The 18,433-nt window shown below is 45.1% G+C and overlaps 1 protein-coding gene across 3 annotated transcripts in view; it reads left to right on the top strand.

Annotated features, from left to right (window-relative positions):
- LOC118370449 (disintegrin and metalloproteinase domain-containing protein 11-like) overlaps positions 1 to 18,433 on the top strand; it is a 31,026-nt gene extending 12,593 nt beyond the window's left edge. For 2 of the 3 annotated variants that reach the window (XM_052518693.1, XM_052518694.1), the window contains exons 5-25: positions 2,272 to 2,354; positions 2,613 to 2,676; positions 2,842 to 2,902; positions 3,049 to 3,221; positions 3,332 to 3,403; positions 3,612 to 3,778; positions 4,072 to 4,156; positions 4,379 to 4,469; positions 6,215 to 6,266; positions 6,621 to 6,720; positions 7,030 to 7,101; positions 8,696 to 8,788; positions 9,053 to 9,133; positions 9,248 to 9,298; positions 9,637 to 9,700; positions 9,906 to 10,011; positions 10,529 to 10,648; positions 10,936 to 11,104; positions 11,271 to 11,382; positions 15,300 to 15,317; positions 15,699 to 18,433. In XM_052518693.1, coding sequence (XP_052374653.1) covers positions 2,272 to 2,354; positions 2,613 to 2,676; positions 2,842 to 2,902; positions 3,049 to 3,221; positions 3,332 to 3,403; positions 3,612 to 3,778; positions 4,072 to 4,156; positions 4,379 to 4,469; positions 6,215 to 6,266; positions 6,621 to 6,720; positions 7,030 to 7,101; positions 8,696 to 8,788; positions 9,053 to 9,133; positions 9,248 to 9,298; positions 9,637 to 9,700; positions 9,906 to 10,011; positions 10,529 to 10,648; positions 10,936 to 11,104; positions 11,271 to 11,382; positions 15,300 to 15,317; positions 15,699 to 16,051 — 2,187 coding nt within the window. In that variant the 3' untranslated portion in view covers positions 16,052 to 18,433. Of the gene's footprint in view, positions 1 to 2,271; positions 2,355 to 2,612; positions 2,677 to 2,841; positions 2,903 to 3,048; positions 3,222 to 3,331; positions 3,404 to 3,611; positions 3,779 to 4,071; positions 4,157 to 4,378; positions 4,470 to 6,214; positions 6,267 to 6,620; positions 6,721 to 7,029; positions 7,102 to 8,695; positions 8,789 to 9,052; positions 9,134 to 9,247; positions 9,299 to 9,636; positions 9,701 to 9,905; positions 10,012 to 10,528; positions 10,649 to 10,935; positions 11,105 to 11,270; positions 11,383 to 12,285; positions 12,377 to 15,299; positions 15,318 to 15,698 lie in introns of all 3 variants that reach the window. The other variant, XM_052518695.1, reaches the window with a different exon arrangement.

The following is an 18,433-nucleotide window of genomic DNA, read 5'->3' on the forward strand; positions in this document are numbered from 1 at the left end:
AGTGAGTCGCGTGGCTGCCCTTACTATATAAAGCAGGCAGACAGGCATCAAGGCATTCAGTTACTGTTCAATTGAAAGTTAGAATGGGCAAAATGAGAGACCTAATCTACTTTGAGTGGCATGATTGCCGGTGCCAGGCATGCCGGTTCCAGTATCTCAGATACATCCGGCCTCCTGGGCTTTTAAGGCACGACAGTGTCTAGGGTTTACCGATAATGGTGCGTCAAACAAAAAACATCCGGTCAGCGTCAGTCCTATGGGCGAAAACAGCTCGTTGTTGAGAGGTTGAAGGAGAATGGTTCGCTAACAGAGGGGTCACAAACAGGCAAATAACGGCTGAGTACAACAGTGGTGTACAGATCGGCATCTTGGAACACACAGCTCGTCAGTCTTTTTCACCACATCGGGTTCCACTCCTGTCAGTTAAAAACAAGAAGAAGCGGCTCCAGTGGGCACGCGATCACCAGCACTGGACAATTGAGGAGTGGAAAAACATTGCCTGGTCCTTCAAATCCTGGTTCATGTTGTGTCATGCTGATGGCAGAGTCAGGATTTGGCGTAAGCAGCATGAATCCATGGCCCCATCCTGCCTGGTGTCAACGGTACAGACTGGTGGCGGTGGTGTAATGGTGTGGGGAATGTATTCCTGGCATACGTTAGGACCCTTGTTACCAATTGAGCAATGTGTCCATGCCCCAAATCATTCAGGCTGTTCTGGAGGGCAAAGGGCGGTCCGACCTATTACTAGAATGGGTGTACCTAATAAACAGGCCACTGAGTGTATAACTGTCAACGCAAGTAGCCTAATATGCTTGTCTTTGTATTTCTGTTTATTTGCATTTCAATTCAAACATTCCATAGCGTGTCCTGATTACTGGTTTCACACACCCCAACCTGCTAATTGTGTTGTTAGTTGTTACTGTGTTCTCATTGTCTTTCTAACCATGTGTAAGTGTTTGGGGAGTCCTCCAACCGGGGGGATGTTTTTACTGCCAACTGTTTTATTTGCTCTGCAGTTTTAAAAGGAATTGTTTTAAACATTTTAAGTGTTACAATAGGCCAGCTCTTTCACACCAATGAAGGATGGGGCTCAGATGGTTGCAGCCAAGGTAGATGTTTTACTCAGAATGAGCATTAGTGTTGTAGCTGCATGCCCTCTTCTTCATCTGTGTTGAGGTCTCGTGTGTGTGGTCCTCCTCTTCCACACTTTGACATCCACTGCTCCAATTTGTGTTTTTATCTAACCTTTATTGAACTAGGCAAGTCAGTTAAGAACCAATTCTTATTTACAATGACGGCCTACACCGGCCAAACCCGGACGACACTGGGCCAATTGTGCTCCGCCCTATGGGAACTCCCAATCACGGCCGGTTGTGATACAGGTTTATTCTTAGCCCGCCCAATGCATTCTCACTCCATGTTGTTCCTTCCAAGCTGTTCCCACTGTGGAGCAACATAATGTTGGATTTATTTATAAGATCCCTGCACAGAAGACCCCTCCATTGTCAGAGCGGTAGCTAAAGCAGAGTGGAATAGAGTAGAGTGGAATAGAGTAGAGTGGAATAGATTAGAGTGGAATAGATTAGAGTGGAATAGAGTGGAGTGGAATAGAGTAGAGTGGAATAGAGTAGAGTGGAATAGAGTAGAGTGGAATAGAGTAGAGTGGAATAGATTAGAGTGGAATAGAGTAGAGTGGAATAGAGTAGAGTGGAATAGAGTAGAGTGGAATAGATTAGATTGGAATAGAGTAGAGTGGAACCACCCTGTAGCGACACACACATACCAAACGAACAATAACACACACAGACATGGGGGAACAGAGGATAATATACACGTAGAGTAATGAGGGGATTAAACCAGGTGTGTGGAAAAACAAGACAAAACAAATGGAAAACGAAAGGTGGAGCGGCGATGGCTAGAAGACCGGTGACGTTGACCACCGAATGCCGCCCGTGTAATAGAGTAGAGTGGAATAGAGTAGAGTGGAATAGAGTAGAGTTGAGGACAAATAGGTCACATATAGTACATACAGCTAGCAGTATAATGGAGGGGGAGAGGAAGAGAGGGAGAGACAGAGAGGGAATAGAAGTAGAAACTGTTTAAAGCACAACTCCTGGGGACTCAATATTGTTTTTTAGGGGACTGTGAAATGAGCAACACCATCCTCCTCAGTCAGTGTGTGGAAACCTGCAAACCAGTGTACCACTACAGAGTCGACTTACTTGAGCATGTGACTGTATATTAACAATGGTATGGTCTTTGTGTTCACAGGGAGGGGAGCACTGCTACTACCAAGGGAGGTTGAGGGGCTTACCAGAGTCCTGGGCAGCTCTCTCCACCTGTCTTGGCTTATGGTGAGACTCTCCCCATAGCTATAAACTGTCTGTCAATGACCTTGCCTCAGCACACTGACTCGGTACAGTACTGGCACTATGGCTTTGATAAGCTATATGGTATCTTTGATCTTCATGTACTAATATCACTGCTATACAATGGGAGTCTTACAGATATATAAGGAACATGTTCCCTCTCTGTCTCTCCCTCTCTCTCTCTCTCTCTCTCTCTCTCTCTCTCTCTCTCTCTCTCTCTCTCTCTCTCTCTCGTTCTCTCAGTGGTATGTTTTCTGATGGGATGTTCTCTTATGGGATTGAGCCTCTTTTCGATGGGACCAATCAGGTGAGAGTGTGGTGGTTGGGAGATAAGGGTATAGATAGCCCTGTGGAGTAGTGTTGATGTTATTGATTCATTAATTCGTAGTAACATGGATGCAGATGAGGAATATGGAGGAACGTAGTAAAGAGTATATTGTTTTGTCCTGGTGTCTCATTGACTCCTCTCCAGTCTGAGGGGGCCCACCTAGTGCGTAGGATGCCTGATGTCAGACTATCCCCAGACTGTCAAGGTACTGGCAACATCCTACATCCTCTCTCCTTTATACAATCATTCATGTTCATACCTACCAATGAGATGTTCATACTTACCATTGATATTGGTAGATCTATGCTCTTTGATGTCATTTCTCAGTCCTCTGTGTTGTATTGTGTCCAGACTGCACAGACAACAGTGAGGGGGATAGAGCCAGAGGTAATGGTGATGAGCAGATGAAGGATCCCCGGGTCAGTGAGGTGCTGAGGCGCTCTAAGAGACAGCTGCCACGCAGGCCCACCGTGCAATCAGAGACCAAATACATCGAGCTGATGGTGGTCAACGACTATGAAATGGTGATTTAGCCTTTTGTGAAAATAATTGATGTGTGTTGGTTCGTCCGCGTGTCCATGCATGTGTGTGACGGGCACACACACTGTACCTAACGTTTGCTGTCTGTCTGCAGTTTGTGCAGCTGCGACGCTCCACTACCCAGGCCAGGAACTTTGCCAAAGCAGTGGTCAATATGGCTGATGCAGTAAGAGCTCTGTCACTCCATACTTAACTTTTGTACTGATACCCATCGTCAATTATGATGATATTGTTATGTTGTTAAAGTTAAAGTCATGTCAATAATCATAGGCTAGGTTGTAGCCTATGATAACAATCTAGCATATCTTACTCATGATGTCCATGCTCCTAGATATGAATTTGGGTATACCACCAGTGTATGTTTTGGCCTGCAGATTTATAGGGAACAGCTGAACACACGCATCGTGCTGGTTGCCATGGAGACCTGGTCGTCGGCCAACATGGTTCCCGTGGTGACGGACCCGTTGACGACGCTGCAGAACTTCATGAAGTACAGGAAGGACAGTATTAAGGAGCAAAGTGACGTTGTGCACCTCTTCTCGTGAGCGCCCCCTGTCTATGTCCCCCTGAAATGAAAAATAGAGGAGGTTGATATGCTCCTGTATCTAATCTGGGGCAGTCAGTGGGTGCGTCCCAAATGCCAAACTATTCCCTCAATAGTGCACTGCGTTTGACCAGAGGCCTCTGGTCAAACGGAGTGCACTATAAAAGGAATAGGGTGCCATTTTGGACAAAGTCAGTATTATTGACTGGTTGCAGCCGGTTTATATATACTACAATATGTCCTGGTCCTTTAGTCCAGGTTTGACCCCAGTTCTCCTCCATTTCCTCCAGGGGGCGTACGTTCCAGAGCAGTCGCAGTGGGACGGCCTACACCGGAGGGGTGTGCTCTCTCACCAGAGGTGGGGGCATCAACGAGGTAAGAGAGACAACTGTGTGCTTCCTACTCAGCTTCAAAGGACTGTGACTCACAACAATGGGCTCATGTCCAGGCTCATGGTTTAGGATCTGACACAGCTACTACACTTAAGAATGACTCTTCTTAGACTTCTTTGTTTCTTCAGTGAGGAATGTGAGGAGTGTAACTTTAGTCAAAGAGAACACCATTGATACAGAGTGGATGTGTGTGTTTGTGTTCCAGTATGGGAATGTGGGTCCTATGGCCATCACTCTGTGCCAGAGTCTGGGTCAGAACATTGGGATGAGGTGGAACAACATACGCAGCTCTGCGGGTAAGGACGATCAGAGCAGGGGGATGGGTGATGGCATGATGGCGGGAGGGAGGGCGGGAGGGTGGAAGGGAGGAAGGAATAAAGGAAGGAATGAAGGAAGAAAGGGAAGGGAAGGGGAGAGAGAGGAAGAAAGAGAGAGAGAGAGAGAGAGAGAGAGAGAGAGAGAGAGAGAGAGAGAGAGAGAGAGAGAGAGGGAGAGAGAGAGAGAGAGAGAGAGAGAGAGAGAGAGAGAGAGAGAGAGAGAGAGAGAGAGAGAGAGAGAGAGAGAGAGAGAGAGAGAGAGAGCTACTGTACTGTCCTGTATACACACAGCTACTGTACTGTCCTGTATACACAGAGCTACTGTACTGTCCTGTATACACACAGCTACTGTACTGTCCTGTATACACACAGCTACTGTACTGTATACATACAGCTACTGTACTGTCCTGTATACACACAGCTACTGTACTGTCCTGTATACACAGAGCTACTGTACTGTCCTGTATACACACAGCTACTGTACTGTCCTGTATACACACAGCTACTGTACTGTCCTGTATACACAGAGCTACTGTACTGTCCTGTATACACACAGCTACTGTACTGTCCTGTATACACAGAGCTACTGTACTGTCCTGTATACACACAGCTACTGTACTGTATACACACAGCTACTGTACTGTCCTGTATACACAGAGCTATGGGTGATGGCATGATGGCGGGAGGGAGGGCGGGAGGGTGGAAGGGAGGAAGGAATAAAGGAAGGAATGAAGGAAGGAAGGAAGGGGAGAGAGAGGAAGAAAGAGAGAGAGAGAGAGAGAGAGAGAGAGAGAGAGAGAGAGAGAGAGAGAGAGAGAGAGAGAGAGAGAGAGGGGAGAGAGAGAGAGGGAGAGAGAGGGAGAGAGAGAGAGAGAGAGAGAGAGAGAGAGAGAGAGAGAGAGAGAGAGAGAGAGAGAGAGAGAGAGAGAGAGAGAGAGAGAGAGAGAGAGAGGGGAAGAAAGAGAGAGAGAGAGAGAGAGAGAGAGAGAGAGAGAGAGAGAGAGAGAGAGAGAGAGAGAGAGAGAGAAGAAAGAGAGAGAGAGAGAGAGAGAGAGAGAGAGAGAGAGAGAGGGAGGGACAGAGAGAGAGAGAGAGAGAGAGAGAGAGAGAGAGGGGAGGGACAGAGAGAGAGAGAGAGAGAGAGAGAGAGAGGAAGAAAAAGAAGAGAGAGAGAGAGAGAGAGAGAGAGAGAGAGAGAGAGAGAGAGAGAGAGAGAGAGAGAGAGGAAGAAAGAGAGAGAGAGAGAGAGAGAGGAAGAAAGAGAGGGAGAGAGAGAGAGAGAGAGAGAGAGAGAGAGAGAGAGAGAGAGAGAGAGAGAGAGAGAGAGAGAGAGAGAGAGAGAGAGAGAGAGGAGAGGGACAGAGAGAGAGAGAGAGAGAGAGAGAGAGAGAGAGAGAGAGAGAGAGAGAGAGAGAGAGGGAACAGGTACAGATAGTGTAAAGATTAAGCGAGAGGTAGAGACAGGAGACAGCAGCCCATGGATTCAGTAAAAGGAGGAAGGAAGGGATGGATGGAGTGGCACAGGCAGCGTTGGATTGAGTTTATTTCAAACTTACTTGTGAAATAATTGTATTTTTTTCTCAAGGATTTACCTCAGTAAATTAATGTAAGTTCCTTCTAGTCAAGACGAATGGCATTAACCATCTCATTTTTTCACTTTGACTTTTCACTCCCTCTTTCACCCTCCTTTTATTCTTTTCCCTCCCTCTCTCCATCTCTCTCAGGAGACTGCAGATGTCCTGATTCTTGGCTTGGTTGTATCATGGAAGACACTGGGTAAAAATTGACATTAGGAATACATATACTGTACATACAGTACATCAGTCTACAGAACACACAATGTGCTCACAAGCGTTTGGCTTCCGGTTATTCAATACCAGTCTGGTATTACCAGATGGTACAATGGTGATTTGATAAGCTATTGTCAAGCTATTGTCAAATCCATCTACTACAATTAGCAGGTTTGTTTTTACCACAGATGGTAACATTTGAGTCAGATTGCAAAATTGCTGAAAAAATTGTCACATTTGATTTGGCATCATAGGCTTTGACCATTTTATCTCTCTCTCTCTCTCTTTTCTCTCTCCCTGCATCTGTGTATGTGTGCGTGTGCTTGTTTTGTGTGCACAGATATTACCTGCCCAGAAAGTTCTCTCGCTGCAGTGTTGATGAGTACATCCAGTTCTTGCTCCAGGGGGGCGGGAGCTGCCTCTTCAACAAGCCCAACAAGGTGAGGTTGGTGTGGGTGAGGGATGTGGGAGGCTGGCCTAGCCTGATGTTCTAGTGGGGAGTGGAGTGTAAGCTGAAGGTCCCAGGAGTGTTGTTATATATAGCCTAATTAATTATCCCAATGTCCTCATTTCTCCATATTAGATATTTACATACAGCTCTGTGCCCATCCTTGATTATCTCTAATTTCCTCTTCTTTACGACCTTCTCTTTTCCCTTCTTCCCCTCTTTTTGTCCTCCCATCCTACTTGTCTGTTGTCTCTCCCTCCATCTGTTCTCCTCTCCCTCTATCCCTCCATCTCTCTATCAGCTGTTGGACCCTCCTGAATGTGGGAACGGCTTCGTGGAGACAGGGGAGGAGTGTGACTGTGGGTCTCAGCTGGTGAGAGTCTCTTTAACACTTCTTAGGGATAGGAGTCCCGCTAACTGGAGTGAGCGCAATTTTTTTTTTAAATATCATAAATACTATGGATTTTGAACATTTATGTACATATAAGTGTCTGAAAGTCAAGTTGAAAGATTAAGTTCTTGTTAATCTAACTGCACTGTCCTATTTACAGTAGCTATTACAGCGAAAACATGCCATGCGACTGTTTGAGGTTGGCGCCCCACATTACTTTTTGAAAATCTTCCTCTGATTTGTCATCCAAAGGGTCTCAGCTATAACATGTTTTGTTAGATAAAATCCTTCTTTATATCCCAAAAAAGTCAGTTTAGTTGTCGCCAGCGATTTGAGTAATCCACTTGTTCAACATGCAGAGAAAGGAATCCAAAAATCTACCCCTAAACTTTGTTTCAACAAGTCAAAATGCGTTTCCATTTACTCCTCAGATACCCAAAAATGCAATCAAACTATAATATTTATGTGACCGGGAGGTCCGTTGGGCGACGCACAATTGGCCTAGCATCGTCTGGGTTAGGGAGGGCTTGGCCCGTAGGGATGTCCTTGTCTCTTCGCGCACCAGCGACTCCTGTGGCAGACCGGGCGCAGTGCGCGCTAACCAAGGTCTGCCAGGTGCACAGTGTTTCCTCCGACACATTGGTGCGGCTGGCTTCCGGGTTGGATGGGCGCTATGTTAAGAAGCAGTGCAGCTTGGTTGGGTTGTGTATCGGAGGACGCATGACTTTCAACCTTCGTCTCTCCCGAGCCCGTACGGGAGTTGTCGCGATGAGACAAGATAGTAGCTACTAAAAAACAATTGGATACCACGAAAAAGGGGTCAAATTCAAAAAATAAATAAATAAAAACTATAATATTTATTTTTAGAAAGAAGTATGTTCAATAGGAAACCGCTTTTAGCAGGTGCGTAATGTCTTCATGACGTGCGCAAACACGAATTTACAAGACTGTGTCCCACTACTAAAACTGATATTTCTTATTCGATTTTGAAGTTACAAGCCTGAAACCTTGAACATAGACTGATGTCACCCTGTGGAAGCTATAGGAATTGCATCCAGGGATTTTCAATATGACCTTACTCTGGCATTTCTAAGAGGATGGTCTCTCAACAACAACAAAACGATTTCCAGTTGGTTTTTCTTTGGATGTTCTCCTACCATATCTATTGTGTTATATTCCCCTACATTATTCTAACATTTCTACAAACTTCAAAGGGTTTTCTTTCCAATGGTACTAATTATATGCATATCCTGGCTTCAGGGCCTGAGATACAGGCAGTTTACTTTGGGCACATCATTCAGACAGGAAGTGGAGAAAAAAGGGGACTAGCCCTAAGGAACTGTAACCCATACATGATGAGGAACCAGAACCCTCCAGTATGAATGGAGCTTCTGCCTGCGTCTCCAATGACACCATATTCCCTATATTGTGCACTGCTTTTGACCAAGGCACTATGGGCCCTGGTTAAAAGCAGGGCACTTTAAAGGTACTAGGGTTCCATTTGAGACAGACACTGTCATGGTGATACTTGTTGGTATGAGGAAAAGTCTCAGTGACTGTGTGTGTTTGTCTGTAGGAGTGTGCCCGCAGTGGAGGGGCGTGCTGTAAGAAGTGTACCCTGACCCACGATGCCATGTGCAGTAGTGGACTGTGCTGCAGTGGGTGCAGGGTGAGTACCTCTACTCCACTACCACCACCGCTTCATTTAGATATTACTCATCACACTAGCTAGTCCACTCTATGGAGGCTTGTGCCTCTTCAGGATTTAACTCATTCATTACCAAACATTTCATTACTAAATGTTTTTATTAAGAATCGCACACAGTTTTAATAATAAAATCATACGATCTTGACTATTAAGAGTCTGTTGGTGCTACTACACGGTCCACCTCTTTTGACAGGAAGAGGTCATTCTTGTGTTCTTGTGTGTCAGTATGAGCTGAGAGGAGCAGTTTGCAGACAGGCTGTGAATGACTGTGACATCCCAGAGAGCTGCACAGGAGACTCCAGCCAGGTACTGTACTCTACACTACACTATTACCTTGGTGCATGTTGGGAGATGGAGTCTTTGAGGAGCATGAGTTGGTCTGAAGTAAACCATACTGTATGTCATTTTCTCCTGTTGCAGTGCCCTCATAATGTGCACAAGCTGGATGGATACATGTGTGACACTAGTCAGGTAAGAGACACCTTTGTTTGAATGGGGTTTTGCTCTGCAGTCAGTGTGTTGTTGAGATGTGTCTGTCCTGCTGTTATCCTTTGTTTTCATCTTCCTGTCTCTCTCTCGCTCTCTCTCGCTCTCTCTCCCTCCATCTCTTGCTCTCTCTCTCTCTCTTGCGCTCTCTCTCCCTCCATTTCTTGCTCTCTCTCTCTCCTCCCTCTCCTCCTGTCTCTCTCCCTCCCTCTCTTGTTCTCTCTCTCTCTCCCTCCCTCTCTTACTCTTTCTCTCTCTCTCTCTCTCTCTCTCTCTCTCTCTCTCTCTATTTCTCTCTGTCTCTCGCTCTCTCTCTCACTCAGGGTCGTTGTTATAGTGGTCGGTGCAGGACTCTCGATGGCCAGTGTAAGGGACTTTGGGGCTACAGTAAGTATTAATGATTAATTAATTTCTTGAATGTCTTTCACACCCCTGAATTGCTCACTTGCCTGTAGTCATGTATTGGTACTGTTTCTATGGCTATGCCCATGACAGTTGTATGCCATCTTGTGGACTGATATGCAACTGCATCTGAGTTACAGATGGCGGTGATATGGATCTAATGTGTGTTGTGTTGTGTGTGCTGTCTCAGATTCAGCAGACCGCTTCTGCTATGAGAAGCTGAATGCAGAGGGCACAGAGAAGGGCAACTGTGGGCGGAGTCCTGAGGGCCAGGGATGGCTGCAGTGCAACAAGCCGTGAGCCTTCTATCACATGACTCATTATTACACCATAGACATGACCTGAGTTTTGTTTATTATTATTATTATTAAGGTTTTTCTCCCCCATCTTATTTCCTCTCTCTCTCTCTCTCTCTCTCTCTCTCTCTCTCTCTCTCTCTCTCTCTCTCTCTCTCTCTCTCTCTCTCTCTCTCTCTCTCTCTCTCTCTCTCTCTCTCTCTCTCTCTCTCTCTCTCTCTCTCTCTCTCTCTCTCTCTCTCTCTCTCTCTCTCTCTCTCTCTCTCTCTCTCTCTCTCTCTCTCTCTCACCATCTCACCCTCTCTCTCTTGCTCCCCCCCTCTCTCTCTCCTCGCTCTCTCACTCTCTCTCTCTCTCTTTCTCTCTCTCTCTCTTTCTCTCTCTCTCTCTCTCTCTCTCTCTCTCTCTCACTCTCTCTCACCATCTCACCCTCTCTCTCTTGCTCCCCCCCCTCTCTCTCTCCTCTCTCTCTCTCTCTTTCTCTCTTTCTCCCTCTCTCTCTGTCTCGTTCTCTCAGGGATGTGCTTTGTGGTTTCCTGTTCTGTATCAATATGACGGTGAAGCCAAAGTTTGGGGATCTGGAGGGGGAAGTCACCAGCCTTACAATATACCACCAGAACAAGTACCTGGACTGCCGGTGGGTTGTACCTTTCTACCCCTTTATTGTTTGTGTTTGGGAGGCTTTCATAGATTGAACAGAATAGATGAATTGATTAATTTATCCCTCGTCGCCTCTCCCCCTCCTCTCAACTCCTCCTCCTCCTCTCCCTCCTCCTCCTTCTCGTCCTCCTCCTCCTCCTCCTCCTCCTCCTCCTCCTCCTCCTCCTCCTCCTCCTCCTCTTCTCCCTCCCTCTCCTCCTTTTTTCTCCTCTCTTTTTTGTCATCTCCTCTCTACTCTTCCTCCTCTCCCATCTGTGTGTCCAGAGGGGGCCATGTCCTGCTGGAGGATGGGTCAGACCTGGGCTACGTGGAGGACGGTACGCCGTGCGGCCCCAACATGATGTGTCTGGAGCGCCGCTGTCTCCCCGTGGCAGCCTTCAACCTCAGCACCTGCTCCGGCTCCACGCTGGGACGCACCTGCTCTGACCACGGGGTGAGGAGACACACAGGGACCACACCACCACGCAGGCCTGCATTTAAATAGAGGGATGCTAGCTTGTTGGGTTTGTGTTTTCAAAAGTGAACATTCTCAACTTGACTACAGTGACCGGTTGATGTTCTCCTTTGTTTTAATCGGTCTGTTTCTCGTTCTCTCTCAGACATGCAGTAACGAGGTGAAGTGTATCTGTGACAGGGACTACACCGGGAAGGACTGCAGTGTCTTTGACCCCATCCCTGACCCCACGCCGCCTGCCAACACGGAGAAGAAAGGTCCAAAGCTCCTCTGTCTGTCTGTGTGTGTGTGTTTCTCTCTCTCTGTCTGTTTGTCTGCCTGTTCTCCTCGTATCCCTCTCATTGTCTGTCTACCATCACTTTATCTCTTTGTGTACATATATGGAGTTTTGGGTGGCTATAGTCTAGCTTTTCCAATAGCTATTGCCTTAGTCCTGCTTTGGGTGAAAGGGCAGTGGAGTAAAGTCAGGGAAACTGACTGACACTGTGTCCACATGTGTGAGTGAGTTAGTGTGTGAATGTGTATGCTGAATGTGTACATGTGTGCATATACTGTATGTGTGTGTCTGTGTGTTTGTGTGGGTGTTTCTATAAGTTACAGACACCTGGCTTCTATCTTCAAGTGTCTTCCTTCCTATCTTCCAGTCTGTATCTGATTCAGAGGGGTTGCGTTAAATGCGGAAGGCACATTTCGGTTGAATACATTCAGTTGTGCAACTGACTAGGTATCCCCTTCCCCTTTCCATTGAGACAGGGCTCATAGGCCCCCAAAAACCAAACGCATCCTAAGCAAGAGGGTGTCCAGCTGAAAGAGCAAGAGAGGGGGATGAGAAAGAAGGAATAAAAACACCCTCCTTTCTTAACTGTCGCCTCCCTGATCTCCCCTCGCTCTCCCACGCGCTCCGCCTTCCTCCACCCCATGTCATTTCTTATTCTCTCTTTCTCTTTCCTACTCTCTTTCTTTGGGTGTCTTTTCTCTCTCTCTCTCTCTCTCTCTCTCTCTCTCTCTCTCTCTCTCTCTCTCTCTCTCTCTCTCTCTCTCTCTCTCCGGATGTTGATGTTGTTGATGTGTGGTGTTGATGCTGTCCTCTGACGTGTGTTTTTGGTGGTGTTGTTGTGTTCCCCTCCGCACCCCTCCTCCCTACTCCTTCCTCTGCGCAGGTCCCAGTGGCACCAATATCATAATAGGGTCCATCGCAGGTGCTATTCTTCTGGCAGCTATAGTCCTAGGGGGGACAGGATGGGGATTTAAGTAAGAGTTCTGGCATGCCTCTGTGTACCTGTCTGCTTCTCCCCAAGGCCCCCACTCACACCCCTCCAAAAAAAACGAATTCACCCACTTTGCAACTCATTGCCCCACCAACGGTGGGGACACATGGGTTGAGTTCACCATCCAATTGCTTTGAAACATATGGAGATATTTAGTATGAGTATCGGGCTGGTACCTCTGATACTTCACTTTGTAAGATCTGGTAGAATTGAACCCTGACCTCCTCCATACATCTCTCCAGGGAGAGAAAGAGATGCCTCCCCTTCACACCTTCAGACTGGCTCCAACCCAGCTCTCCTACCGGGGACAGGAGTGGACAGTTCCCCTGTAGTCTCCTATGAAGTTCCCAAACCGTTTTGGTTCTCTTTGAAGCCTCCCGTGGAGTGTTCATTCTTTGATGCCTCTCCTTAGTGCAGCGCTTCATTTGGGAGTATCTTTAAAGTAGTGTCCGCTCAGTAATGCCCACTCAGTAGTGCCCTAACCAAAGTGCCCTCGCTGCAGTGGCTGTCTCTGGAGAGCCCTAGCTGTGTGCATGCCTGGCCTGCTAATTCCTGTTCACTCCTTAGTCTCTGATCCAAAAGGATTATATCACTTCCCTGTCATCACTTGCATCAAGAATGATCAAATGTGTGTTACATTTCTTTGTCTGGTTCATCAAGATGAATTTGCTTGATCCATTTCTCCAAATAGTTCATATTTTGCTGGGAATAATGAGTAATCCTTTTGGGGACAGGGGTAAATGTGTGTGCATGTGTGCATGATCTGTGTCAATATTAATGTGGTCGGTTAAATATCTTCTACAATATCTTCTTGTGGTGGTAAGCTGTACACTCATTTGAACAAACAATAATTTTTTTTATTACAACTACGGCGGTGACGGTCATGGATTTTTGGATGACGGTTATTAGTCAGCCAAATGACTGCAGTCACCTTCATAATCGTTTGAATAGCAACGTTTTTTAAGACGCACATTTTCTCCTCCGCTCCTGACTGCATGTGCTGCTGCAGGGAAGCGGGAGTTGCCTAGGCAACCAAAGACTTGTTCGCTACAACACCTTGCTTGTTTCGTCAAGGCGCAACAAAGTTTCATCACGTTGTTAAGAGCCCACGATACCGTGGAAACGGACTCTACCGCACGAATCCCCGGCTATCTTTCAGTTAGCTGTTCGTTCCACACACACACACATTTTTTTGTTTGTTATGATAGTTATTGCATTTCATGATGGCCTTCATCCATAATCGTCAGTTATACGGTAATTGTGCCAGCCCTAATTACAACATCATTAATTTGAGTATGAAAAAAGTTGTAAAAAATCTTGTAGTCGGAGTGAGCAGTGGGACAACAACGTCTACTAAACATCACTTTGAATAGGCTTTATACAGTGCCTTGCAAAAACTATTCAGACCCCTTGAATTTCTTCAAATGTTATTGTGTTACAAAGTGGGATTAAAATTGATGTGATTGTAACTTTTGGTCATCAATCTACTCAAAATACTCTAATGTCAAAGTGGAAGAATTAAAAATAATAAAAATATGATTTATAGAAATGTGATCAAATCTAGTTCTTGCCTAAGTATTCAACCCCTTTCTTTAAGCAAGCCTAAAGGAGTTCAGGAGTAAAATGTCTCTTAACAAATCACATAAGCTACAAATAATAGGGGTTGACATGATTGAGTGACCAACCCTTCCTCTGTCCCCCATACATACCACATATGTATGTATTATCCCTCAGTCAAGTATTGAATTTCAAGCACAGATTGAACTACAAAGACCAGGGAGCTTTTATAAAGCCTCATAAAGAAGGGCAGCGATTGGTGGATGTGGAACAATAACAAATCAGACATTGAATCTCTCTTTAAGCATGGTCAAGTTAATAATTATGCTGTGGGTGATGTATGAAACCACCCAGACACATCAAACATACAGTCGTCCTTCTGAACTGAGCTGCAGGACAGGAATGAAACTGCTCAGGGATGTTACCATGAGGCCGGTGGTGATTTTAAAACAGTTACAGAATTCAATGGCATTGATGGGAGAAAACTGAAGATGGGTCAACAACATTGTAGTGACTCCACAATTACTGACCTAAATGACAGGGTGAAAAGAAGAATACCAATATACACAATCAAAATTATTCCAAAACATGCAACAAGGCACTAAAGTAATACTGCAAAGGAATGCACTTTTTGGCCTAAATGCAAAGCCGTATGTTTGGGGCAAATCCAACACAACACATGACTGAGTAACTGCCTCCTTATTTTCAAGCGTGGTGGCTGCATCATGATGGATACTGGTGAGTTTTTCAGGATAAAAAGAAACGAGATGGAGCTAAGCACAGACAAAATCCTAGAGGGAAACCTGCTTCAGTCTGCTTTACACCAGACACTGGGAGAGGAATTCACCTTTCAGCGAGACAATAACCTACAACACAAGGGCAAATGTACACTGGTTGCTTACCAAGAAGAAAGTGAATGTTCCTGAGTGGCCAGGAATCGTGACAATTGCTGTCTAGCCATGATCCCCAACCTCTTGACAGAGCTAATATTTCACAATCCAGGTGTGTAAAGACTCACAGCTTGACTCAGGGAGCTGAATACTTACGCATCGGCTATATTTGAGTTGTTTCATTTTCTATCAACCTTTTTAAAATGTTAACTATTTCATCCACTTTGACATTACAGAGTATTTTGTGTAGATTGTTGACAAAAGAATGCCAGTTAAATCCATTTTACGGGTTGATGAATACCTTTGCAAGGTACTGTACCGCGACTTTGAAATGCCTTTGTCATCACTATACAGAATCTACTGTTGTTGAGCTTTCATTGTCTCTTACTGCAACTGATGTTTCTCCTCTCCTCCTGTCTCTTCTCCCAATGTGTTGCTCCTCCTCCTTCCTGGTTGAAGGAATATCCGAAGAGGAAGGTATGACCTGACACTGCAGGGTGACATCCTTCAACCCCCCTACATCCCATAGCTCTTCACAGCATGGCCTCAGACCCCATCAGACATCATCCCACCTCTGACCTTAAACGTCATTCCTCCACTGACCTAATTTCACAGCTGATTTCACAGCTCATCCTCTGACCTAATTCCATATAGCACAGCAAAACTCTGGCATCAGTCTCAGCCTTTGTCTTCTCCACCTCATGACCTATTCCACCCAGAATGCAGTTTTCTTTCAGAACCATTTCATGTCTTGTTTACTCTCCTCCCACCAAGTCCAACAATCACCTTCTGTCAACTGCTCAACTTGTTTACAACCTTACAACTTTTAGTCTCTTACACTGTTTCCTTTCTTTCCAGATCTGGTGGAGGATAAGATGTCTGTCCGTCTGTCTGTCTTTGTCTGTCTGTTCCTGTCTTTCTCTCACTCTGTGATGTTTCCAAATCGGAGAAGAGGGAAAAAGAACAAGTCTTCCACTCCTGTCCCGAACCTCTCCAGACCTCTTCTGTTAACATCTCCTCTCCTGTCCACTTCCTGTCTGTCCACCTGTCTATCTCCGGCCCCTCCTGGACAGTGTAGCACCTCCCACATTGCATACCAGCCAATTATATTATCCAATCCGGATAAAGTCTTTGCCACGGACAGAATGAGAAGGTTGTTGTTGGTCCCTAGAGGGGCGTCAGGGTCTTCCTGCTTTCCAGCGACTAAGTAGTATGCACTTCGGTGTCTGCGTACTGTAGTTCCCTTTCCTTCCGCTTACGTCAGTCCAATGAAGAACATGTCAACAGTGGACAAATTCAGTATGAGACATGTCTTTCCAATGCTTGTCTGGAAACACACTTCTGGCCGCTGTTTGAGAATGCTGGACTGGCCCAGACCTGCCATCTGAAAAACGATTTAAGTCATAAGATGTTGTCAAAGAAACACATCAAAACAAACATTGATCAAAGACTCAAGTGGCCATTGGATCAGTTGAACTGCCCCTTTCAGAGAGTCCTTGTCTGGTGACTGGATGACAACCCAGATTCAGACATTATCTAGTTACAACAACACGGATGTGATCCAAGAAGAATCATGTATTGGACTTGTTGTGTACAGGCCATTTCCAAAGAAAGAAGAGCAACTTATTGTGAGAATGACTATGAGACAAAAGCAGTAGACCGTTCAAAACATCATGGACTGATGTAGTTTTAGGGTTTATGTTGATTGTTAATTCTTTGTTCCTGTCTGTTGAGATGAAGGAAGGGGGAGACCCTATGGTTTTGGGATCATATTTAAAATGCAGCAGAGACCGTAACTCAGTGTTTTCAACCGTAGATCTACCAACACAACATTCCACATAGTGTTAGTTAACAGAGACTGTCTGTATGTGTCTGTATTCTATTCGCCACCTTCTTAAGAGGCCCAAAGTGTGTATGGTAAAGGAGGTTGAAACTCAGTGTGTGTGTGTGTGTGTGTGTGTGTGTGTGTGTGTGTGTGTGTGTGTGTGTGTGTGTGTGTGTGTGTGTGTGTGTGTGTGTGTGTGTGTGTGTGTGTGTGTGTGTGCGCGTGTGTGTGTAGGGTACCAAAATTCCGGTAACTTTCCCAATATTTCCAAGTTTTCCTGAAATCCTGGTTGGAAGATTCCTGGAACTGTGAAGGAATAAGCAAGGAAATATGGAATCCTCCAACCAGGATTCCTGGAAAACCAGGGAATGTTGAGAAAGTTACTAAAATGAGTGTGTGCGTGCGTGCGTGCGTGTGCACATGTGTGCATGTGTGTGTGTGTGAGAGAGAGATTGAGTGAGGAAGAGAGCAGGTGAATGAGAAAAGTACTTGTCGTGTTTGGGACAGTTATGCCCTTGTTCACCGTGACACTCCTGCCAACAACACTGGTAGATAGTTTATAGATTTTTACTTCTAGAAAAGGTTATCTTTCTGTTGCCTGGCTTTGTGCTCGGGAGCCAATGACAGCACACTAACAAACAAATGGTTTGTATTGAATATGTAACAACAAACTTAAACAAGCACTAGCCTACAGAATGGAGAACACATATGCACATCTATTTGTATATACAGTATGTACAAGAAGTTAATACTGAATGTTGAATACACTGTAGGAAATTGTTTTAAAATTCAATGTTAATATTGATTCATTTGATCTGTTTCAACTAAGTATCTATCTGTCTCCTGCCATACAACTGTCCATCTCCTTTAAGCCATTCCTAGCTGTCCATCTATCTGTCTAGCAGGCACACTGCCTAGTAAACTAGCAATCTGGCCATCTATCTATCATTGCAGCTGTCAATCTAAATGCCATCTAAATATTGGACACCTGTTGATAGGCTCTGAGCCTTACGCTGATGATGCTTTAACACAGTGAGTTTGAAATGACCCCAGGACAGCTCCTCAGTGGAAATATGATGAGATGAGGTGCATTACTATTGACCAGGGCCCTTAGTGCTCTGCTGGTGAAAAGTAGTGCACTACATAGGTAATTGGTTACCATTTAGGACTCAACCTGGGGTCTGGTACACTAGATGTATGGAGAGGTCTGTTTGATTCAGCACTATGGCTGATGCACTATAGTTCTTCACCATTTGTACAGAATATGTACCATCTTTAGATGGTGGCCAGTTTGCTTGCGTTTTGAATTTAGGAAGCAGAGAAAAAGAAATGCGTTATATCCCATATTTTTAAACACTATCTTTTTATTAAGTAGACAAATTGAAATAAGCAATGTAGATTAATTGAAATGAAGGGGAAATAAAATCTAAAAGTAAAAAGTATTTCTTTCCTCTGGTTTCATTGTGTGAATATGTCTGGGATGCTATGACAATGGCTTCATTACTTGAGGCCAAGATGTATGTACTTTGCTCAGTGTGTTTAATTGTTGTTTAGAATAACTCAATTCAGTAACTACTGCCTAAATGTGATTCTCTATATAAGATTCTTAAGAGACGAGGAAAAAGTGTGCATTGCCTTGCATTCTATGTTCTTGAACTTGGCCAATGATTATACATTTACATTTTTGACTGACACATTTTTCTTTTCCATTAGATGTATTTCTAGTTTCAGACTTCATTGCACCTCATTAAATGTTCTCTTGAGTGAA

This window comes from Oncorhynchus keta, chromosome 5, assembly GCF_023373465.1.
Source record: "Oncorhynchus keta strain PuntledgeMale-10-30-2019 chromosome 5, Oket_V2, whole genome shotgun sequence".
Taxonomy (NCBI): domain Eukaryota; kingdom Metazoa; phylum Chordata; class Actinopteri; order Salmoniformes; family Salmonidae; genus Oncorhynchus; species Oncorhynchus keta.